Source organism: Thunnus maccoyii, chromosome 3 (genome assembly GCF_910596095.1).
Source record: "Thunnus maccoyii chromosome 3, fThuMac1.1, whole genome shotgun sequence".
Taxonomy (NCBI): domain Eukaryota; kingdom Metazoa; phylum Chordata; class Actinopteri; order Scombriformes; family Scombridae; genus Thunnus; species Thunnus maccoyii.
Genome location: NC_056535.1, coordinates 32,147,982 through 32,174,078, shown reverse-complemented (window position 1 = coordinate 32,174,078; position 26,097 = coordinate 32,147,982). Strand labels below are relative to the sequence as shown.

The window sequence follows — 26,097 nt, the reverse complement described above, 5'->3', positions numbered from 1 at the left end:
AATAAATCAGACAGGGTGAGAAACATGAATGGTTTTAATTAAACCTGGGGGTCATCCAAACTTATTTTTAAGAAAAAATGATAACATTTTCACCCAACGTCCTGGTTCAACTTTGATCTACCACTCTTTATATAGTTGTGCACCCATAAGTCCCTCAAATTAAATAACATAAACTGTCATAGGTCCATGCACTGCTGAACAACACATACAAGAACTTTCTGATCTGATGCCTCCATCAACAGGACGACAACATGTGTCTATGAGTTCCAAAAGTTTGGTTTGGTTGCAGTTTTTTTGAGTCACTTTTTTGGTTTGTTTTGCACAGTAGGGAGAAGAAAAATATCACCAAATCAAGTCTGACTCTTTCCTTGTTCCAACCAGGAGGATATGTTTGGGTGACACCGGTGTAGATGCCCCATTATGTTGAATGTATTACCGTTAGCATATCTGACATGTGTCAAGCAATGCTTACAGACAGTCTCTCTCCTTTACTGACAACATTCACTCCCTCGCTATCGCAGTCAACGCTGCATCCAAAATGTTCCCACAGTGCTGACGAAAAAAATAATGGTGCATCTTCAAACATTTTCTCCTCCACATGCCATCTCCACACTGTATTCTTGACTCTTAGCTTCCATTTCCTTCTCTCCAGTTCTACCTACGTGACTTGTCACTGGTATACTGACAGTTCATTGGACAGCTACTCTCCAGGGAAAGGGGATGAGGAAAGAGAAGGGAGAGTCCTGCATGCACACAACAACCTAACAACTTTTGTTGGCTCAAATGTGCAAACCAGGCTGTGGTTTGTGTAGTGAATGGTTCGGTTTGGTATGGTTTGGTTTTGTGTTCTCGCTCTCCACTGGTGAAACGGGAGAGAGAGAGATTTTGGTGGAGTAAATGTCATTTTCAGTGCAACTGATTTTTCCATCTTTTCCGCCACCCAGACGATATCTTTCCTCTCCTCTCTGGTGGGCTGAGGCCCTCTGTATCTCTATCACACACTCTCCTCTCTCTCTCTTTCTCTCTTTCAAACATCCATACAGACACACACACACACACACACACACACACACACACACACACACACACACTTTTCATTTTCTGTGTCTTTGAATCTTTCTCTCTTCCTGAGAACAAGGCAGAGCTCAGATAGATTTGATAGCACTTTTTGGATTTGCCATAAACACACATAACAAACAAACACAAACAGACACACACGTACACTATAAGTAAGGCGGGTTATAAACTGCCAGCAGTGGAGAGGTGATAAAAACTTAATATTACCAACACCACAACTATTACTCCTAAATCTTCACTCCTTCACCCTTTTTCCGTCATTCTTTTTCTCGCTTTACCTTTTTTTTATATCTTCTCTTTCTCTAAATATATAAACTATACAAGTGCGTGTGTGATACGCCGGCTGTCAAGAGAAGCAGACAGTGAAATGAAATGACAACCATTTAGATCGGCAGGACCTGATTACAACCACTACTGACTTTGTTGTGCTCTCTCTCTTTCCCCTTTTAACTTTTGTTCAGTCTTCTGCTACAGCATCTTGTTCAATCATCTATCTAACTTTTTTCTGAAATAAGTTCTCTTTCATTCTCTGTCTCCTTGGCCTCTCCGCAGTGCATCATCCTTTATTTTTTACTTACCTTTTTTTTTTTTTTTTTTTTTTTTACTTTAAGAGCTCTTTTATTTTCGGAAAGGATTCCTGTAACTGGTTTCAGAGACAGATCTGTGTGTCAGGGTGGAGTAGGGGGCATGTTAGTAATCTCCCTACAGTCTGATATCAAATAAAGAATTCCTGATGGTTATGGAGCACCACAGGGATCCATTCTGGGCCCTGTGCTGTTTTACCCCGTATTTAGATGATATTGTCTTTTTCTGTTAATGATTGTCAAATACATCTTTATGCACATGGTAGTTTTATAGTTTTCTCAACTAGTTATTGAGAAATTACAATCGTGCCCCGAATTCACAGCTGGATGGGAATGTAGCATCAGACTTGCTGTACTTTCATCATGACTGCAGAAGAGAAGCAGTTGTTTTGTCATCACCAGTTTGGTACTTGGTACATTAAAAAGAAAATCTTCACTGGCTACTCATCATTCAGACTGATCATTTTCCATAATTCAGTCATATTTTATCATTCAAACTGGATGCTTCAACAGCTTCAAGTGGGATTCTTATCTATTTATTCATTTTATCTTACTGAAGGTGGCTCAGAAAACGTAAGTCAAAGTAACAAAGCACACAGACAGCTGGGCTTTTGCTGGACATTCATGTGCACACACACACATGCTAAAAAGACAGTAAAACCCTAAAACTAACATATATAAACAATGTTGTTCAGACACACAAGATGAAACATGCATCCACACACACACACATACACTTAAATATATATGTAATTATACACACACATTCAAAAACACACAAGACAAGACGTGTACCCTCTTTTCTCTTTCTTCTCTTATTGTTCTACTGCACACACACACACACGCACACACACACACACACAGACATTATGACCCATGCTAGGGTTGTAATACAGTGTAGTAAAAAGTAGATCCATACACTTTGTACCCTCAGAGTGTAGTAACACGGGTCGCTTTTGAGTGTGCGATGCGTCCTCAGACAACAAGGCCCCAGGATACACAAGATAAAACCTTTACAGGGCTGTGCCTGCTGCACACACACACACACACACACACACACACACACACACACACACACACACACACACACACACACACATACAGTACATATACACAGAAATCTTTATTGGCCCACAGTTACAGTATTGTACTCCTGCTGTATCTCATTTTAAAACTTCATGAGCACTGCTTGTTTTTACCACAGTGTGAGTGTGGCTTCTGCAGAGACTAAATGACATCCTGCAGGAGGATGACTCTTGCCAGAAGACTGACGCTATGGCAACCTGTCAGCTGCTGTCAATCAAACACAGACACCAACACATCTCTCCAGCCAGCTGAGACAAAATAAGAGCATTTCTGACACCAATTATTATATTTTCTTTCTTTTAATAATAAAAACTGTATGTATGTAAATATACACACCCACACAGAAAAACAAAACACACCTTCTATAGACTGTTCATTCCTACCTTCACTCTCCTTGCTATTTTTCCAAATCCCCTCCACTCCCTTTCATTTTGTCTTCAGTAATTCATCCCTCTTTTCATCCATTGCTCCTCCTCCTCTCCCTCCTCACCCTGTCTTACTCCCAAACATCCTACATTCTTCTTCCCTCCTCCTTTCATCCCTCCATCCACCATCTTCTCACACTTCATTAGGATCACCGTATGAAGGCCAACTGTAGTTGATTGGCATTCTGTGTGCTGTTTCTGTATCCATGTGACGAGGTGTTTGTGTATGTGTGTGTCATTTTACAGTCATTAATCATGCATGTGTGCGTGTCTCTGTATGTGCAGAAGAATATATTCATGAGTAGAAGTGTGTTTATTTACATATTAAAAGATAATTGTGTTTCTTTCTGGGCTGCTAGACTCCAATTCCTTGTGTGCAAATACATGAATCTCTCTGTACGTGTACAAGCATGGGCTCCTCTTTGTGTAGGTGTATTAACATACATGCAGTAGGAGCAAGAATTTGTGTCTATTTTGAACCAACAAACGTATATTTCCGTGTGTGTGTGCGTGTGTGTATGTGTGCTCCCCTCATGTCGTCGTGGGTGCCAGGTTGTGTGTCACTGGGTGGCCTCTGTAACTCTCTGCTGTAAACGATCTGGCAGAGGGTGGGATGGAGGGATGGTGGGAGGAAACAGACGGAGGGAGGAAGTGATTGAGCGGTCTTGCTCTTTCTTCCTGTGGAGTAACATAAGGAGAAGTTGTTGAATACAAATGATGTTAACGGAGAGTTGAGTCTCTGTTAAGGCAGTTGTAAAACACAGTTAACAGGCTGCTGTTAAAGGGATTTTGCATGTTTGAGCCTGTTTACCATAAACTACAGTTTGTAAATTATGTCGCTTTTTGAATGATTTCCAAATATTCCAGATTGAGAAACACATCTGCATGTTGATTAAATATTCCTTTCTTTTCACTAACTAAGACCATACCATTTGAACGGTATAAAAAATAGTTTTCTGTGGATTGTCGTGAGGGTCCAGGATTGGATGGGATAGTGTATGGTGGGCTGATCGGGGGTCGAGGAGAGGGATGAAGGCGGTCGATTGCAGGGGGATGAATGGGAGCTGAAGGCTGGTTTGGGTCGTGTAAGGTGGGATGATGAGGTCGAGGAGAGGGATGAAGGGGGTCGATGGCGTGGGGATGACTGGGGACCAAATGGAATCACAATGAAGCCGGGGGTCGAGATTCAGGGTGGGGGGGCATGTCTCGATGAGCTTTCTGCTTCGTCATCCCCCTGTGGTTCCTAAAACAAGACAAGAAGAATTACTTATGCGGAAGTATTAACTCTAACAAGCATGTCTTTGGTGTTGCACCCGGTGGAAACCCACACAAACACGGGGAGAACATGCAAACTCCACATAGAAAGGACCCGGGACAACCAATGTTTGAATCCAGGACCTTCTTGCTGTGAGGCATAAGTGCTAACCACTGTGAGCCACTGTGACACTCACTGAGAGGGGAGAGAGGAGAAAGGTTTGGGGGGGAGGGCCGTGAGAGCTGAGACAAACAGGAGAGGAAGGGGTTAGACATGCCTATATAGGTATGCACGGATGATTGAATTAATGAGAGAGAGGGGCGTGGTCTTGTTCCTGAACTTCAGTTATAATTATAACTCGCATGCATTAGAATTTTGTCATTTTGTCAGCCTCCAGTTAATCACTCTTAAGAGTATCCTGGAAAAAGTTCTCTTTTATTGAGACAGAAATGAAACATTTAGAAAATGCGACACATACAATGAAAGAAGGAAACTACACTTTTAAGTATAACTGAAGCCTTTGTTGACAAAATTGTTCTTCTTGCATTTCAGGATGATGAGGATAATTTCTTTTCTTGTTCTCTCTATTTCTTTTAATTCTCTTTTTTTTTTTTTGAAGGAAACCATTCATACTTCTTTGAAAACATTTGAGACCGAGATTCTCTGAATTGTGAAGATAAACATTTTTCACACTTGGTGATGAATAAACCCCGAGAACAAAGGTTCATGAATGTTAAGAAGGGGAACACAGCTGCATTTTATTTTGAACGGAACACATTCAAATGCATGCAGTGCACACACACACACACACACACAAACACACACACACCTACTCTCACACATACATAGATATGCTTATTATATTTCACTCTCTCCTGCACTCACAAAGGCACACATAGACTCAGAGACACACACACACACACTCCATATAGTTGAGATGTATGAGTGTGCGGTGACTGACAGTTGATTCATCGGTCCCACAGCCACCATACATATTCTACTGGGGCCCTGAGGAAAGTAAAAAAAAAAAAAAAACTTGCAGAGTGAGATCAGGACTTTGCTTTTAGACACCAGGAGGAGAGGGGCCATTATTCTTTGCTAGCATAACGCAGCTGTCAACTGACAAAGCACCTGTCACAGTGAAAAAAAAAAAAGATTAATATTAAAAGACCCCAGACCTCAATCTTAATATGATTCTTTTAGTTGCAGTTGTTTTGGAAGGTTAATTTTGAAAATGTTTTTTTACCCAAGTATGTATGCATGAACATCTTTTTCAGCATCATAACCCCCAAACAAATTGATATAATCATCATCATTGAAGCTCTTTTGCTATCTTAGTAACAATGCACTAGCTAGTTAGTATATTGACTTTAATATGATAATTATATACTGTACATGTACATGTTGGTCATTGGAGTGTGTGAAAATAGAGATGAAACTGTGCTAAAGTGACTTTAAGCTAAAAATGAAAACAGCAATGTAGCTTTGACCAGGGGCATAACATTACGTGTCCATATCTGCAACAGTGCAATGGAAAATAATTGACAGAATAGATTATCTTTTCTAATGCACAGCATGCTAAAAATTGGTATAAAAGACCAGCATGAAAATGGAATTTTGAAAAATAGATCATTTCTACCTGCTTGAGAGCTGTGTGAGTATTGTTTGTGCATGTTTGCCTTTATTTAATGAGTGACAGTAGAAAGGTGAATATAAATGAGGGGAGAGAGAGAGAAGAGATGACGTGCAACAAAGGTTCCCAAGCAGGTTCAAACTGGGGACGTTGGGATTATATGGTCAGATTATTGGATTTGTAGACCACCAGGACATCCTGATATTGTTAAAAGATGACATAGAGTCATGTTTTCCTTGTGCTTTTTTATTTTCTAGCAGGGGCATGTGTCTACATCTCAATAAGGCCATGGTAAACAGAAAACATTTCTTAATCTAAAATAACACTATTTCAGCTGTGATAAAAGTTCAACATTATCAAGAGGTCAGTCCACACTGTATAGCACTGTTATGTGTTTTCTGTACAGCTCGGGCAGATCTTTTTATATCATTATGCTGAAAAGAGTGTCATGACCGCTGTCCAGGGTGCTGATCCTGAGATCATCAGAGATGCACGAGCTGTCTGTTATAATTACCATAGTTCATGCTGATGAGCAGGATTCTCAGTGGCACAGTCTGATGACTAACAGATAAACTCCAATTAATTTCACTGTCATTGTTTCCATCTGTTCCTGTTGCTGTTAAACCGAGTGTGTTGCAGATTTAGATTGCTGCGTCATGACACGGCTTTGTTAGTTAATACCGTTTAGGCTGCTTCTCATTGGTTTAAAGAGAATATAGAGTGTTAGAAAGCCTTGCATGGGCTGCAGGGGTTTCATTTACACCTAGCTGATATCAGTATACCGCAGACAATGTTAATGTTGCACAGTGTTTAATGTAACTTTTGGCAGATATTCATCTTTGTTAACTGACATAGCGGTCAGTGGACTACATTCATACAGTATAGTGCTTTTGCCCTGGCTTTACAAAGCCTTACATTTACCCTCACACACACACACATTTATACACTAATAGTGAAGAGTATAAGTGTCCACTTGTGTATTTGGGGTTCAGCAGACATCACGCTCTAGCACCTGAGCTACTTTTACCCTCGGACCAGTTCCTCTTACAGAATGTATTATCTCCTCATACAGTATTTGTGAATTCTGATGTTCCTCTTTAATTCAACCAGTTCTATCTATTTTCTGTGCTTTTGAGCATTTTTAACCATTGTTTATTATTTCATGGAGGTCTCTCTCTTTATCTGGATGTTTGATATCTCATTTTGAAAAGAAGCTGCCATCTAGAGTTTGATTTTGAAAAAAAAAAAAAAGAGAGAAGGGGAGTAATAAAACATCCTATGCTTTTAGGCTTGACAGAAGGCCATTATTTTATAGTAGCATAATGTGAAAGTCTAGTGGCAAAGTTGCTGTCACCAACATGTCAACAACATGATGGATTAGTGCTACAGGTAAAGAATTTCCTCTCTTAAATGTCTCCTTTAGCTTTTAGTGGCAGCTAAGAGTTAAGCGTCTCCTTTCACTTTACGTTTACATCATTCTGTAGCCATTTAGCTGTGATGGCAGCGTACGCTTGATTCTTAGATCACATTGACAGTTATTTATTTTGCACACTAACAGTTCAATGGGTCTACGAGGGTCTAATGTAAAACTTAAGTCTCAGATGAAAGTAAAACTGGGTTTAGATACAACCATGAGTGCAAGATCTTCAGAAAACCCCAATAAACTTGAAAATATCGACCTCCTATAGATTTCTGTCATCAGGTTTACGCTTATTTGTACTGTGGAAACCAACTGAGGTCTGAAAATATCATGAAAACAGGTGGTACATAAAGCATCACATAATGAAATTATGCATTTCAAATTGTGTTAGTTTTGAAAATTACACTAAGCAACCCAAGAGGGGACGTTCTTCAACATTCATTCATTTTTTCATTGTATTACACACTTAGCTACCACTGATTGGACTTTAATGTAGTTTTCAGGGAAGATGAATTCTGTAATGCATTTTAATTTAACAGTAATAAGCTCAGGTGGTGGGGGTACAGTTACAGTCAAAGATGCTGATGTATTTATTTTCTGATTGGATCTGAGACTGAACTGCGTGATTCAACAGGAACAACATGTTTTATTGCCTTTTTAATCAAATATTCTCTGATTTTGTTGCATTAAAAAGGAAAAAAATCTGAATCTACACTAATCTAACCATCTCTTCTCCCATTTCACAGCTCCACCCACCCCCATCGCTCCACCAGAGCTTCTCGCCGTCGGCGCCACCTACCTTTGGATCAAACCCAACGCCAACAGCATCATCGGTGACGGGCCGATCATCCTGAAGGAGGTAGAGTACCGCACCACTTCAGGGAACTGGGCAGAGACCCATGTGGTTGACTCCCCCACCTATAAACTCTGGCATCTGGATCCAGATGTGGAGTACGAGATCAAGGTCTTGCTGTCAAGACCTGGGGAGGGAGGAACAGGGCCCCCGGGGCCACCGCTGGTCACCAGGACCAAATGTGCAGGTGAGTGATGCCAACTTTATTCCTCTTTCTTTCTCTTTTTCCTTTCTTTTATTCTTCTAGAGTTTGTGTCAGTTTTTAAACTTCCCTTTACCTTTGCGGTTCTTTCCTTTATTTACCTTTTTAAATCAATTTTGATAGTTGCTAGTTGCTCTTTCGTCTTGCTGCTGTTGTTGGGAAAGATGACTGCATTGTGGAGCAGATGATCATGCTGAAAGTATGAAATGAATATTCAACTCACTCATCAAATAGAATATTGATATCAGGTGATTGTAGTAATGACAGTCATCTGATTTATTGACGGAGAGAGGAGAAGGAGCAAAATAAGAAGAACAGAAAAAAGAGGGGAAAAGCAGCAAAAAAATGTTTCCAATTAATTCTTCTTGGGAACAAGAGCACAAATCAAAGATGATGGTAATTGGGATGTTAAGAAGAGTTGAAGGAGAGGTGGAGTGCGGGGGCTGGAAGAGGAGGAGGGAGGAAGAGGAGGAGGAGGAGAAGGTGAGGGAGGTTAGGTGGGGGCAATCATGGCCGATAATGAGGATCCCAGCGGGGGTGTTAAGGACACAACGAGTGGCAGTTCATTTGATAAAGTGACAGCCCATCAGATCTCTGACGGCCTTTTTGTGACTGTGTGTGTGTGTTTCTACATGTGTGTGTGTGGACTAGTTAATCCAGCAGGAAGCCACCACTTCCTTTCTTTTTCTTCTGTTTTTCTCTCCTTTTATCTAATTGTTTTCTCTTCCTGCTTGTCTCTTCACTTTCTCTTCTTCCTAGCTCCTTTCTCCTTTTGTTCTTTACTTTCACATTTCCCTCTTTGTGCACTCATTCTCCTCTCCTCCTCCATCTTTTTGTTTCTTTTTCTCCCCTTTTCCTGTCTTTTACTATATTCTACCTTCTCTTTGTTACTCTCACTTGACCATTTTTCTCAAGAGCTTTTGCAGATGCAAAGATAGGAGACTAAAGCCTTTGGAAGTGATTTTTTTTTTTTGAGAGAGAGGATTAGAGATGGAGGGAATAAGAAAGAAAAAGGGGGATATGGAGAGTAGAGAAAGGATAGAAATGGTGGAAAGTGAAGGTGCTGGTCTGTAAAGTAATTCTCCTCAAACTGCATCTAACCTTTGATTCACAGTGGAGACAGAGAGAGAAATAGTGCTGCTTCCCAGCTGTATTTTGTATGATTTTTTTTTAGATATTTTAGTGCCTGTAAGACAGTGTAGCTAGTGTGTTTGTGTGTGTCTCTTGGGGCTATGTTGTTTGTGTTACAAGTAAGAATATGTCAGAACTTTGGAGGATTACATTGTCAGGTGCTTTAATTTAATTGGAATGGGAATTTGATTTGTCTGCGGTTGTGGTTATGTGTCAGATTTTACACTGATTTTGTTTTTTTGTGTACACGTCTCTCGCTGTGTGTAGCCTATCTGTTCCTGTGTTTCATAGTACTTGTGTAATCTGTGTTTTTACCTCAGTGTGTGTGTGTGTGTGTGTGTGTGTGTGTGTGTCAGTGATTTTTTTGTTTTTTTTACTCTGTGGTAATAAGCAGGTGAAAATTATGTGTTAACAGCACAGACTCCCTCTCGCTCTCCTTCCCTCCCTCTCACTTTCTTCTCTCTTATTCTTTTCATCTCTCTATACCTTTCTCTTCCATCTTAAAGAAAAGTCTGGCGCTATTCATTATCAGCAAATCCCTATTAAAGACCAATACCAATAATGCATAAGTCCATCTCTCAGTACCTTATAACTTGCCTTCCCCGTCTTCGTTCCTACTGAAAATATAGATTGTTTTTTTTCTTCCCCTGAACAGCTCAGCACTTTACTTTTAGCAAACAATTCTCAATTAGGTTGAAATAGGGTGAAACTATTTTCAGCTGCGGGTTAATACACATTTTTTGACTAAAAAATAAACAGTGTTAGGATATATTGGGCTTTGGCTATGCAGAAAATCATTGATTCATTGGTTTTGGTCTCATGGGGTTTGTCTTCGATAATATGTTACACTATAGTATACTTACTCCATCACCCTTTGCCCTTATTCTCTCCGTTCAGCTTGTAAACCTAAACTAGACTGAGGTTGATGACAATGATGAAGATTTGGATGAGGGAAGGCAACAGAGATAGTAGACACAGTAAGACAGGAGTAAGAAAAAAGGGAGAAATAGTTGTACTTACAAAGTGTGGAATGAATAAAGATGAAAAAACTAGACTGGTATATGTAGCAGGGAGGAAAAGAGGATGTTGAGAGAGTGGAAGTGTTGGGAGAGGAGAGATTAATGAGGAAAAGGAGGAGAGCCAGAAAGAAAGAGAAGGATAAAGAAGAGAGGAGGATGAAAAGAGAGGAGAGTGGAGGAGAAAAAGCGATGGAAGAAGGACAAAGAGAGGGAAAGACGGAGTGAAGGTTGATGTGAAGTGAAGTGGAACAGAGGTGGTCACTGTGTGTGTGTGTTTGTTGGTTTGTGTGTAAGGCATTGTAGAAAGGAACATGTGTTTCTGAGCTAGTGGCGCTATGTTGAACTGTCACAACCATTCACAGGGTGTGTGTGTGTGTGTTTGATTGTGTGTGTGTGTGTGATGGGATTGGAGCAGGCAGGTATGACAGATTCACAAGCCTGCTGGCTACTAGGAGTGTTAAGGCCAGAATACACCGCCATTGAATCGAGTGCGTCAAAAAAGCCGCCCCTGTTATTCTCTACGGACAACCCTACACCAGCGGGGGCTAGGTGCATGCCAGCGCATGTCGATGTGCCACCCTGCAACATTTCATGCCGCTATCCTATTTCTAGCCTTGCTGCCCCCACAAAAAAAAAAAAAAAAAATCAGAGAAAAAGCTGTTTTTTACTTCAATACACTGCTGGCCCAGCTACAGATGTTATTTATTAGTTTGTTTCTTGCTTTTCACTGTAGTTTTAACTGTTTCACTTGTGCCTGTATCTACAAGCCTAAAATAACATAAATAAATAAATAAATAAATAAACTCCACTCACTCCCTGCTCCACTTGTACATCCCGGCTCTCGTAGCAGCATGTCTTCTCCTCTGTTCCCGTGGCAGCTTGACTTCCTCTCCTCACCTCATGCTGTAGAACACCTCATACGTGTAGAACAGTGGATGAAGAGAAACATCCCGAGGTGTACAACCCACAGTCCCATCATTACAACGACAACAGCAAAAAAGACACTGCCTGGCAAGCCATAGCTCTGGAGATCGGCTCTCCAGGCGCTGTGTGTGTTATCTTCCTGATGACGCGCTGCAGCGCGACGCTTCCTATTGGTGCCAGGGGCAGCGCTTGACGTGTGTCGTGTGATGCGCCATGGCACTGCGGCGGCGGTGTGTTTTCAGCTTTAGTGTACGTGTGTTTGTGTGTGTGTTTGTGTGTGTTTGTCTCCACACCTTTTGTGTTCATCTATCTGTTCATGTTAGCATCTAAAGCCCAGCTCAAGCCTCAACAAAAGGCCTAATGATTGCTTTAAAGCAGTTATATGTAGCGTTTTCAAACATAAATCATTTTAATATCAGATTTATTGTGATACAATAGTAATATATAAACAGTATAGTGCAACTCTGATGCAAATGTTCTACAAATGCATCTTTGTAACACGTCGTTTTTGGGCATTTGGTGAAATGACTGATGCAGTCGTCTTTCTTGAGAAGACAGTCTCCTCTGCAGACATATTGTTGGCAGCTATATCAATATTTTTAAATTGTTTTGGGTCCCCTCATACCACCAACCTTCTGACACCACTAAATGTATTATGATTCAATCTACTGATTTTCATGGTATGAATGAAACCTGCTCTAAAATGGAGCGGAACAGGCAGCCTTATAGAGTAATTTAGGGGGCAGTTTAGGGAAAGAATACAAAAATGTTTTTGCATGTGGCTTCCATCAGATTAGCAGCGCTGCCTGAGCTTGTACAGATCAAACACTCAGACTCGAGTACTGATTACAAAGACGTCCTGCAGATGATAAGTCACGTTTGATTCCTGCAGCAGGTAATTTATCCATAAATAGATATTGTCTAAGAGACTTTAAGCAAGACATTAAACCCCAAACTGTTCTTTGTGTCTCAGTCTATCTGCAATAAAGTGTCAACTAAAATATAACGGCTTGAAGTGAATCACTATGGGGATTTGTTATAAACAATTATGCTAAAGTTGTTGTATTATATGCAAACAGTTAGAGCTACACAGATGGGCTATCACGCTAACTGTTATGCCAGTGCTGATGAACAAAATTGCTTACAATTATAACAATGCTAATTGGCTGTATTGCTTAAAAAAAGCAAGTTGGAAACAGAGAAAAAAGTGTAAAGAACCAGAAGGCAGTTGGAAAAACCTTTATCAATGCTAAAAGTTGCCAAACTTTCTGCTATACTTAAGCATAACGACAAATTAATTAAAAAAAAAAGATAATTTGGAAAGAAAAAATCATATCTATCTATCTATGCAGCCAGTAGCCATGCCGTTGATCACCAAAGTGAGTTTAAAAAAAATGCATTAACAGATGTGTACAAGTCTTGTACTCTGGATGATACTATCCAACACAAAGTGAGCCCTGGTGGCTGGTGGCTCCACACACACTATTGTTGTTCCGCCTCGTAGTGGATGTCGCAGCCGGCTGCCAGGTGGCCGTCCGTCACTCACTCAAAATGGGATTCAGGCCATTTCACCCAAAAACCGGCGCTGCGGTGGCTTCAGGGAATCCAACAACGATTTTAGCCATGTGCCTTCTCTAGCGTGGCGCATTTGTGAGAGCGGTGTGAAGAGTAGATTGAGGAGGAGAGCTAAAATGAACTCTCTACTTTGCTGGAGGTGCAGCGAGGACACGGCCTTGATAATGATTGATTTCATCATGCGCCCCTCTACCTCTTTTCTCTTGCTCCCGTCCCTCCATCCCTCCCGCTCATCCTTACTTTTCAAGGCTTTCTGATAACTCAACAGTCTGTTTTCATTTGGATAATTTCTCTTTATACCCATCTCTTCTTCTTTAACCGGGACCAGTTGTTTCCTTACTCCTCTAATTTCATATGTATGTGCGACTTCCATTGTTTTGTCCTCACTGACGCAACACAAACACTCCCCTGACATTTTCCCATCCTGTCAACTCTTCCTTTTTCCTCTCCTCCATCTTTCTCCACCGCTCCCTATACCTCTTTATCCCCCCTTCCTCCTCTCCTTCATCCAGAATATTACCTTAAACTCAATATTCCCTAACCATAAAATGTGAATATTGGCTGTGATCTCTGTCTCTATAAATATCAGCTTTTAACTTTAGCATTACCTCTTCAAAGTGCAGCTACATCCTCCTCTAATCCCCACTCCTCACTTCTTCTTCTTCTCCTCCTCCTCCCCACCTCTCCTCTCTTTAATATTTTTATGTGAAGGATGATAATGTAAGTGTTGGCTAATATGTTACCCTATAAAGATGGACCTTTAATTCATCCGCTGTATATAAATCTTCCTTTAGTATACTTTCTCTGCCTTTTCTCCCGTAACATTTCCTTTCCCTCTCTCTTCTTTATGGGAGGCAGATGCTAATGTGAATGTTGGCTAATATGCAGCACTCTAAAAAAGACTTAATTCACCTGAGGGTTATATACTACATCCCAACACCTTCTCTCTTCCCCCCCACATCTTGCCCATATCTTATAAAGTAGATCTTTATGTGAAGGATGGTAATGTAAGTGTTGGCTAATGTGCTGCTCCATAAAGATGGATTTTTAATTCACCTGCTGGATATATACTGATTTGGCTGACACCACTGCTCCGCCGTTCTGCCAAGCCAAGCAGTTTCGATGCAGTTAAGAGAGTGCATCCTTTCTGTATCAAACGTTACAAGAATCAAACCGTTCAGAGCTTCCATTTTTACAGATGCAGCGGTATGATATAATAGTCTGAATCCAGACAGTTTATTTTTTTTTAATAAGCACATTGTGTTGTAAGAAACAAATAACATATGGCAAGCCTGCACTGGTGCTCTTTCAAGCTACCTGTTGTTGAGGTAACTGTAGGCTTCAGTCAGAAGCAGATGTCATCAGATTGTACATAGTGACTGCCAAATTACCTACTCCAAATCTATCTTTCTCTGCTTATTTCTCCATTCGTAGACCTTTGTTGTCAGAAATCGACAAACTGACACTGCCGGGAAGCCTCTGCTGTGAGCAGGGAACGGCTATGCTTTCCATTCTTTAATCTGTATACCTGCACTAGAGGTTGATATTTAGAAGCGTTCCTCTCATGTACCTCTTGGCAACTCTGTGAGCTCCACCAGAAATTCTCATCTTTTGAAGACCACATCTGGAAACTGTAGCTTCCCCTCCAATATCAACCCTAATCTTTCATGATGGCACCATTAGCAGTAGACTTTTGGCCTTTTGGACTCACCTGACTTGGTTCCTTTCTGAACAAAGGTGACTGGTATATTTAATTCAGCAGCCATTATATTTGCATCTTCTGCTTTAATGTGTCAGCCAAAGCCAACAGAAACAACTTGAAATGTTAAGATATATTTAAATAGTATTTTGTCCATATGGCATCTTTCTTTAACATTTTAATCACCAACCCTGATTGTAAAGACACATGGATGTGGCAACGATAGGCACAGTTTTACAATGGACTCCATGGGGAATCACCAGATGAGCAATTAGTCCAAAAAAGTTTAAAGTGGTAAATGAAGGAGGAGAGAGAGGAACATACTTAAACTGCCCCTTAAAATCGCCAATTACACTTGCAAAACTCTAGTACAATAGTTAAGGGATCAACCAGGTTTAATAATTCAGTCTCTTTTCCCCTGTCGCTTTGCCTCTTCCTTTGCTTTCTTTGGTCCCATTCACACCTTCTTGTTGCTCTCTGACAAAAACCTATGTGCTGAACATCTTGAACCAGAACAGCGTCTTTTAATCAAGATGCTGCATGGAGTAAAGGAGGCTTTCACGTGTCAAGGAGTTTGCTTCCACATCGCTAAGAGCAATTGCACCATTCACATGATTGTACAAAGTGGCTAGTTTTTGCTGGTAAAAAAGCTCCCTGTTAAATAGATACATGAAGAGTTTCATTTGTTTCCTTGCAGTGTGGATGGAAATCTATGGTACTTTTCCATTTTGGAGTACTTGCTCAGTAGAAAGTAAAAAATGTGGCTTCCTGCCACTTCCTGTTAGTCTAGTCTCTGCTAAGGAGCTGCTCAAAGGACAGGCAGGACACAAAAACACAAATGACCAAAGAAAATGTATTTTTTTTCCAAGTAAATAATCTTTCATATGATAATAGAAGTGGCATGAATATGTTGTTACCTTAGGAAACTACAAAACACTCTTCACTCTTCAAAAAACGTTAATGAAAACCATATGTCTTTGCTGTCATAAATAAAAATTCAGTTTTGCATGCAATGTCTCTCTTCAGCATTTTTCAAAAAAAAAACCCTTATGTGCAGTTTTTTTTCCCACTGAAATCATCAGACCAGGGGAACTAAAATCCATCTTCACAGGGGAGCTCATGAGTCGTAATCATACCTTTGAGAAGAGCAGACTTGAATGGAGGATAAAAACTCAACTCTGATCACACAAAACAGCCTATTGTACTCACATTTCATTATAAGAAAGTCTCTTGGACTCGTCTGTTTTTTTTGTGTGTGTTCTCTTTCTCTTTTCTGAGAGCATCAATTCTTTTCTTATCATGCTACTGTATGTGAAACCCACTGTCCTTCTGTGAATTGTTATTGTCCCTTTGAGTATCTATGTTGGCATATTTCTTCATCGCTCAGTCTCAGAACGCCTGCCACATCCCTGTCCTCTGTTCTCTCATTCTTTTCCAGGCCCAACCCTTTCACTTTCCTGTCTTTTAAGGTCATTGTACATGTTTTTAGCTCCTCCGCAACCCGACATTCTCTTGTTCACATACTGAGGCAGACAACCACCCACAGAGTGCCTTATGCCCCCCCCCCCCCCCCCCCCCCCCCCCCCCCGAGTCCCTTTTTTAAATTCACTCTGATGTCTTGTCACTCTTTCAGCGTAGTTTCATTGTTGGCTGTTGTTATGGCTTTGTTGCAATTTTGAAATCCTCCTTCTCTGAGTGCTCCTCTTTTAACTAACTGAAGCATGACGATTTGAAGGACATACACCGTCCTCAGTGATTGAGATGCATGACATGGTTTGAGGGTTATTACAGTATGTTACATTCAACTTCAGAACCAACGTCTTAAATCCATTGTACATTGTACTATGCTGTACATGGAAGACAATTGGTATATATTATATGTGTCCAATTGTGAGGCTAACTGACACCAATACAACAAAACCTTCATCAGGCCATGAGATTAAACTAATATTCCAGGGATTCATGTCACACCTGTCCTCTAAAACCAAATGTAAACAGTATAAATACCAAGAACACAGCTTGCTGCAATCAAAATAACCAAACTGACACTGTCTAAAGTGTCAAAACTTTATAGACAACCTTCAATCATTATATTTCCCAGCGGAATCCAGTATTCATTACATTATTTCAACAGGCATTTAAACAATGTAAAGCAAACATTTTCCACGAAACTCAATATAAAACAACACATTTTTAATCAACAGTTGGATGATGTGATACTACAAGGCCAAACTATACATACTGGGGAACATTCTTGTGCTACATGGTTTAATGTGAGATTGTGGGAAGCACCGATTCATGTGAAACCTCACAAAAAAAAAAACAAAAAAACAAAAGAAATGAGGTGTAAATCAAACTGCATGTGTGTGTGTGTGTGTGTGTGTGTGTGTGTATGTTCAATAACCTCCAAGACATAGTTTGTGTGTTTGACAGAGATGAGGCTGATCTGCTGCATTTCCCATTAGCACATAGACTGCATCGATTCATTCTTTACTTCTTGTACATATAAAAAAAAAAAAGACATTGTGAAGGCTCAGCTGTGTCTTGTTCATAAGTTGCCAGTTCATTATTTAGAACAGAAAAGACTTCCATTGTTGGATTTAGACTCCCCAGACAATCTGCTCCATCTGCCTTCTCTGTCACATCTCATTTCTTATTGGATGAAAAATCAAACACTAACCAGTTACTGTGTTAATGTATTGCATAAATGCACCATCCTTTCCTGGATTCTCGCTGTATAATTTTATTTTATTTTTTTTGGTTTCAAGAGGGTTTGCACTCCAAATTCCACAATCCTGGGGAAATACTGGACAGCAACAGTGAATGTGAAACATCTTCCTGTCAATCAATAACTCATTTAGTTGCCTTTGAGCAAGGCACGTAAGCCTATACGCAGGGCAAACTTTCCACGTCAAGAAAAAATCCTTCTATTTGTTGTTCTCAACTACACAGACTCACATGGACGAAGTATAATGTGTCAGCAATGCTTGGGATTTTTCTCTTTCAGCCTACACAATGTATTATGACTAATAATGAGGCACACACTGTATACTGATGAGTACGTACTGTACACCGTGGATATTTAGATTATTACTACAGTGGAAACCACTTATAGTGATCACGCCTGTCCGGGTCAAATTGATCACTATAAGCAGATGATTATGAGAGAAAATTACTTTTTTTTTCCCATCATGATTTCAATGTGCACATCTCATGTAACCAGCCAGAAGCTATAATGGTGCTGCAGCTGCTCAAGTGCATATCATACATGCATCATGGGAGTAAAGTAAAAAAAAATAGAATTACTGTAGTTTAAAAAAACTTTTTTCCATATATTATGTCATGCATGAAAAGACCCAAAATGAACACTGTAAGTGAACTACTTCATTACTTTAAGTGAATTATTTAAATAACATTTGTATAGGAATGATTCTGACCCAAGCATTTTTGATCCATATCAGCAGTTCATCACTGTAACCGTGATCACTGTAAGTGGTTGCTACTCCGTGTCCTTGCTAAGTAAGAGTTAAAAAAAAAGACATGGCCATCTGAAGAAACACAATATTTTAAGGTAGGCATATGAAACCAGAGTCTTACGAATCAAACATTATGAATCAGGCCGGTCGATATGTTTGCCCCAGAGGGAGATGAGTCTGCAGGTCTTTTATACTCAAAACCTTCTGAGAATAAATGTGTGTGTGTATGTGTGTGTGTAGGTGTGCTTGTTCTTCACTCCATGCTAGAATATGTATTTGTGTGTCTCAAGATTGAAGGATCTTTTCATCATCAGATCAATCAGAGCGATGGGACATAGGGCACGCTGTGAATACCAATCACCCGTGAATCACCATGAAAATACAACAGAGCGCAGCAGCAGACTGATGATACACTCTCACCTGTCCTTCGATATCTACTGCTGAGATGCCCTTAAGCACGGCACCCCACCTCCAAATAATGGCCTCACGGTGGCTGTTTATTATCCTGCACCCCCACGGGCAGTAGAGCTACAAACAATTTGACTTGTTTCATTTTTTTTAATCATTTTTAAAAGAATAGAGAAAGGAACCTTCTGAGAAAATCCATATCTCTGGCCAAGGCTAGCATTTATCGCTAAACAATCGAGGCCGATGCCCCCATAAGCCCTTGCAACTCGTATTCATCGCCTTTAGTAGCTTAATTGCTATCGATAAAAATATAACTCCAGTGAACTCTACCTAGATACCCCGACAACAACACACACGCTTCAAAATCTTCCTAGTAACAGGCCTCTATTCTGAGGGTGTGTTATGTGCTTGTCATGGAGGAACAGAAGGGAGTAGAGGGGTGTGAAGTTTGTCTCTCTGGGAGATGAAGTGAGAACCACTTAAAAACCAGTGACAGACATGAAAACATGAGGCAGGAGTCATATTATTCAGCACAAAGACACGGACGCACACATGCATGAACACGTGGATACACAAAAGCAACCCCGTGAACTTTTACAGCCCCCCCTCCCCCCTCCCAAATAATATGAGGTAGCTGTGAAATTGAATTGACACATGATATGAAAACATACAGTATTTGCATGTGTGTGTGTGTGTGGCCACGTGCACTCGCATCCACATACATGTGACCGTGTGTGTGTTTGACATACTGTAAAAACACTTTCATATACGCAAACGTTAACACGCGTACACACTTTTTCACTCTCGCAGCAGTGTAGCGGTTGTAATCAACACTTGGGAGAGCTGTGAGAAGGCAGGATGAGTAACACCAGGGGTAAGAGAGAGAGAGAGCGAGAGAGAGAGAGAGAGTGTGTGCGTGTGTGTGCATGAGTGTGTAAATTAGAGTTTGAGTGTGGGGGTGTATTTTGGAGAGAGAATGTGTGTTGATGAATGTCAGGGGGACTTTAAACTTACTACAACCATTTCTTTGAATAATAAAAAAATAAACGCACACATGACTCATGATGTAACCACACTAGTACACAGGTCATGTGATTTCCCAAAATCCTCTGGGGTTCTTCTGTTGACCCGTGCATACATGTGTGTCTTTTGCTTTCTCTGGTAGCGTCGTCTCCCGCTGTTTTTCTGAGATCTCTTGTACCAAAACACCATACATTCTGGGTAATAAGCTACAGTAGCACACAAGGCTGTGACACTCACACACACACACACACACACACACACACACACACACACACGCACACACATAAAAATTGTTTTAGCAATACACACAGTCTTACATACACACAGAGTTGCAGTGATAATTTGAGGAGACAAGATAAGAGGACCATGCGCACACACACACACACACACACACACACACACACACATAGACACACTTACACTCGCTGAAGCAGAGTTTGAGAAGGAAGCCAGGCGAGCACAAAAGAAATAGAGGGTCTTTATTAGAAGAAAATGTTTCCCATTTTGCCCGCAAATAAGTTACTCACACTCATTCACACACACACACACACACACACACATACACACACACTCACACATACACAATGCTGCAGGGCTGTCCTTTGTTGCAAAGCCATCAGGACCCAATTTCTCCTTCATTAAGTCTGGGTAGGAGGCATTATACAGCCGCTAGGTAGCTAGCCTTGTCCCTGTCACTACTACATACACACACTCTTGCCCACACACACACACACACACACACACATACACACACACATAGAGTCTAAATGCCCCTTATCTTCCTCCAAACCAGAAACATCAATAAGAGCTTTGTAACAGCGAAGCCAACACACATAAACACAAACACACACTTGTATAGGAATCATTTTAAGAAGCGAGATGAGAACATTCTCACACAAACACACAAACACACACACACACACACACACACCAATAAGAGTTCGGTAAAGATACCCCTAGTTCTCTTGAAGAAGTAATAACAAGGTCTGAGAGACGAGAGAAAGTGTCTTTAATTGACCCAGACGATTACCACATGTGATGGATGAATACACCAGCGTACTCTCTCCCTCTCTCACCTTATCTAAGCAATGCACTCTCGCCCCCTCGCCGCCCCCTCTCCGCGGAGTGAGATCGTAGTCATACTTGTTAGTTTGGTGTGAACAGAGCCAATCGCTTTGGCATCAGTCTGCCTCTTAGAAGTACACAACATCACAAATGAACACGTACATTTGGATATAAAGACACACACACGCACAACGTTAAACTCCTCTCTCTCTCACTGTGCACACACACACACACACCTAGACTCCCTTTCACTAAGTTAACAACTGTGGTAGTTGGTCAAGAGGGACGGCTAAGCAGATGCTGTGCGCGTGTGTGAGTGCAGTATCCAAAAGGCAGATAAGATCAAACCCATTAAACGGAACAGGTCCGGCTTTAATTGGTGCTCTTTGATAATTGGCCTGTTGGGGACGATTTGCATTGTTTCCAGGGCAACACGCTTGTTTCTCTATATCTAAGCACAATGGGTGGGAGAGGGGGAGGCGGGAAAAGAATGGAGGGAGGGGAAGAGGGAGGTCAAAGAGGAGAGAGGATAGCTGAGTGGAGGGAGAGGGAGGGAGAGGGAGAAGGTGGAGGAGATTAGGAAGAAGGGGTGAAGGGTGAGATGGGAAGGATGCAGGAAGGGCTGGAGGGAATAGGGGTGGTGATTATGGATCAGAAGGGAGGGAGAGGGTGAGATAGTGAGAAGATGGGTAGGAAAAGGGAGCTAAGGAGTAAAGAAAGAGGAAAAGGTTTGTTGGGAGTAGAGGAGAAAAGAGGGAAGGATGGAAAAAGGAGGGATAACACTGAAGAAGGATGTAACAGATGCAAGAACAAAAGAGGATGAGAGGAAGTGAGGTGAGGTCAAAGGTGAAAGGATGCAGAGGAAAAAAATACAGAGCAGAAAGTGGGGAGTATAGGAGGAGATTATGGAAGGAAGGAAAAGGAAGAAGAACATAGACAGAGGCACTTTTGCTGGTTAAGTTAGCAGGGATGCTGGCTAAGAGTTCTCAGTGGCTCTTCTCTTTATTCTGGTAGAAGCAGTGGAGGTGAACAGAGTGGATTAGAGCTGAAAGCTGCATTTTCTGACACGGTAACACAGGACCGCACACTGAATTGGACAAGTGATGAAAAGTGGGCAGATTTTCATCACCTCAACTCACAGTGTGAATGTTTGATTTTCAGTGTGTGTGTGGTGGACTAAGTCAAATCACATTTCTTTGGAGGGCGTTCTTAGAGAAATTTGTCTCAAAATGTCTCACAAAGCAACCGAGGACATAAATACAGACAGGAATCAAGCCAGAGATAATAAAGAAAAATGCTTCAGAAAGTCAAATTAGGTTTATCTGAAATATTATTCATGTCATGAATTATTCAATTTGAAGATACATTAACTTGTAACAGTCTGATTGTGCTTATTTTACATCATTCTTCTGGGCATAAAACCAAAAGAAAAGAAAATATTAGACTAAAAAAAGACTACATAGAATATAACGTTATTATTAATAACTCATATATCACTACATGCACAGTAATCTTACCTTATAGGCACTATAGCAACTAAATATGCTGTGACAGGCTTCTGTTTAAATGAACCTCTGGAGGAGATGTCAATCAGTCTAATATGCTTGTCAAAACTAAATGAACAGGTGAAGAGAGAGTACAGTTTTAATTCGGTCCTTGTTGAGCTGTCATGTCTGAAATCTCTATTTTAGTGACCTTTCAGACAGCTGATGCCTCATCTGTTGATAGTTTTCCAATCATCTTCACAGAAATTGTGTTGGAAGGTTTCTCATCATTTCAAATTTCAAGTGTTGGATGAGCAAGTAGATTTTATTTCAGGTCTCCTAAGCCTGTGTTCTTGATTTGGACTTTATTGTTGCAGGTGTAACAGTATGTTGAATTTAGGAGACTGTGCTGGTGTACTGAGGTCTGTTAAGTTGTACCAGTCAACTATACAGAGCTGAGCTAGCAAAAATGCTGCTTACGCCAAGCTAGTTTTCATTCGGTTTAAATCATACATCTGTTGGAATGAGAAGTTTCAGCAGCAGGAAGCTATGACATGTTTAATCCTAGTGCTGAGAACAGTTGATCAAATTGCACACAAAGGCAGTTTAGTGCGTTGCTCCATCGCACATCCACAGTAGTAGTTATGGTAATTTCCCAGCTAGTGTGGAGTTTTGAACCAGAGAGCGTCCAGTAGTCTGAAGTCTTTGCAATTTCTGTAGCAGAGTCATCGGCCCTCTGACTGTCTTTAAGTTTGAGTGAATTAAAAGTGAAATAAACAATCTGCTTTCAAGTTAGAGATGTGACAGTGGAGAGGCCTCACTGTGTGGTCAAAGGGCAGAGTCGGCCATCTTTGACACTGGACTATAAGGAGCTTTTATTCCCTCAGTGAAGGGCAGAGCAAAGGTGCGTGTATATGTGCATTTGTGCTTTATTCTGTCAGTTAGATCTATTCTTATTCTCACAAACAAGATGTAATAGATTTTATGACATTATAATATAATATTCCCCAAAAACATGATACAGTGGAATGGTGGATCCCTAACAACATGATTGACATGACTTATAGCAACAGGCCAAACATGTCTACCTTTTAAATGTATCATTATGTCATAAGTATCTTTGTTGTTTTCTTGTGAAGTATTGAACACTGTGCAACCTGTGCCGGTGTGGGATTGAAGGATCATCATCAGGTATCGCTGTCTTTTAGCTACTCATAAGCTGAAACAAACTGTGCAGGTCTGATGGTTTGGAGGTGATATTCATGGCAGAGCCCCAACACCACGCAGACTGTCCGCCAAGTCTTTCAATCACCGGTTTCCTTTCAAACAAGTCACCCGCCACGTTTTATCACGTTCAATGAGGCGACCTAATCTGACAAGCTGTCCCTCGTAATGCTTACCTGCTGCAATCAGTATTCCTGGCTGTTATCATTCATTTCTTCCTCCAATATCTGAGCTCTTCTCGCTCGAGATTCTTACTGACCAGTGTTTCCAGTTCAAATGACAAAAAGGTGAAGACCTCTAGTGTGCAGCCCTGCATTATAACTGTCTTATATAGAGAAGATAAAGATTAGCAAAAGGAACACAGTACAGTAAGTACTTTTGTAACTTTCTTTCTTTCTTAACAACAGGAAAAAAACAACAACTAATGAGTACATGGAATGAAAGCCTTTATATGAGAAAAAAAAAAATTCAATAGTAATGTTCATTCACACTGCGCCAAACCCACTCATGTTCCTGAGTCGTGACCTTTCTAGAAAACAAGCTGATTGCAGCCGTCTTGACATCGGCACATCACTCTTGTTAGCACCGCGACGCCACAAATAACTGCTGGAGAGTGCTCATAAACAGGAAGGGCAAAGAAAAAAAAAAAACAAAAAACATAATCAAACAACGATGCTAACGGTAATGAGAACGGCAGAGGCTCGGTCGTTTGTTTCAGCGGCGGCAGGTTAAGCTGGTAACGAGTTGCCGTGGTGATTGTGAGTTTGCCGTCTCGTTGATTGGTGATTACGGAGAGAGAGAGAGAGAGAGGGCCCGCTTGATGGTGTCAGCGAGTGAGAGACATTTGAGGAGAGTGAAAAAGAGAGGGAACGACAAAAAGAGCATGAAACAGATTAACGGAGAGAGGAGCTGTTTAGATAGATGACAAAAAAAAAAAAAAAGGTGAGACAGATAAATAGAGAGGTCAGTCGGTTTGTTTGTTGCGTTCAATGACAAAAATAACAACAGTATAACCTTTGTAGCGTTAGAGCTTCATTAAACTGTCAGTACTCTAGGTATAGAAGCGTGTGCGTGTATGACCAAGACACGAGTAATTACAACAATACGTGATACGTCATAACATCCCTGCAGCGGTGATACGGAGAAACACACATACATCAAGCATCACAGACACCCCCTTCCTCCATATGATGCACAGCGTTCCCTCCGCTGCGTGACAGGAAGTGATGTACGCAGGGACAGGATGTGATCTATCGGGGGCTGTGAGACCAGGAATCATCCAACAGAGATCCGGCTGTCAGCGCTGATCACACTTTTTTATAGATGTGGCCTTCGCGCCATACTTCACACACACACACACACACACACACACATCAGATTTCATCAAGCGTTACAGTCAAGCCCTTACTGAGGTCTCTATTTTTGGGATGCAAAAAATTCTGCCCCCCAAAAAATGCCCCCAAACGGATCCACCTGCTGTATCAGTTCATTTAACGGTGTGTCACAGTGTCTGTCTGAGCCTCTATCTTCTCTTTCTCTCTCCCTCTGCTGAGAGAAAAATTCAATAAGACACAACTGAGTCAGTTTGGCGGAGGTCAAACTGTCGTCTCTTTGCTGCTATTTTTTTTTTTTTTTTGTTGCTTTTCTAGCGTTGTCTTTTATGTCTTTTTGTGTCTTCTTGAACCTTGCTTTTTTTCCCCTTTGCATCTTGTCTTTTCTATCTATTGTGTTCTCTTTTCTTCTTCACATATTTTTCTCTTTCCTCCTTAATAACTTTATTACATTCGTCTAATCCAGGCAGCAATTAGTTGATGTTAAGCGTCCTGTGTCCTGCCTCGTGCTTGAAGTCATCATTGCCTTTTTAATATTTAACTAAAACTATGATCTTTGCTTAATGAACCTCAAAAGTGGTTTGAGTTGCTTAACAGAACAAAATCTTCATCATAATTAAGTTGTCAGAAATAGAAATGATAAAAAAAAACAAATGATGTTGAAATTTAATGTTTTGTAGATGCTTTCAGTGCAGAGTTTCACTTTTCCTCTTCTCTCCTCTCCTCTCTTCTCCTCTCCTCTCCTCTCCTCTCCTCAGGTATTGGTATCTCTCTCTCTCTCTCTCTGTATCACTCTCTTTTATCTCCCATCATAATTTCTCCCTCAGGCTTCCCCCTTTAATGAATAAAAAAAAGAAAGAAATAGTCCATCAGCTTCGGTAAAGGGTTCAAGTATTATTGGAAATTTCAAGCTGTTTTAATTTTGTGCTTCCCACATACAGTACCAAGCAGTTTAACATGATGCAGAAGGCTCTCTTTCATCCTCTATGTATCTCAGCGGTGTGTTCAAGCCATGGCCGGGGTCACGCCGGGGAGTCCCGGTGGGGGTACTGGTGGGTCAGTGAACACAGAAGAAGGAAGAAAAAATAACAGAAAGAAGAAACATAAGACTGCAGGGTCTCAGTTGAAAGTGCTTTAAGAGTTTCAAGCATTTTGCAGAAGCTAGACTGAACCAGTGCAAAAGTTATGCATGCTTAATATTTT

The 26,097-nt window shown here is 40.8% G+C and overlaps 1 protein-coding gene across 1 annotated transcript in view; it reads left to right on the top strand.

Moving 5' to 3' along the window:
* Nucleotides 1-26,097, top strand: part of ptprt (protein tyrosine phosphatase receptor type T) — a 289,634-nt gene that overhangs the window by 65,620 nt on the left and 197,917 nt on the right. Inside the window, exon 8 of the mRNA XM_042406727.1 lies at nt 8,227-8,520. Within this exon, the coding sequence (XP_042262661.1) occupies nt 8,227-8,520 (294 nt within the window). The remainder of the gene's footprint in view (nt 1-8,226; nt 8,521-26,097) is intronic.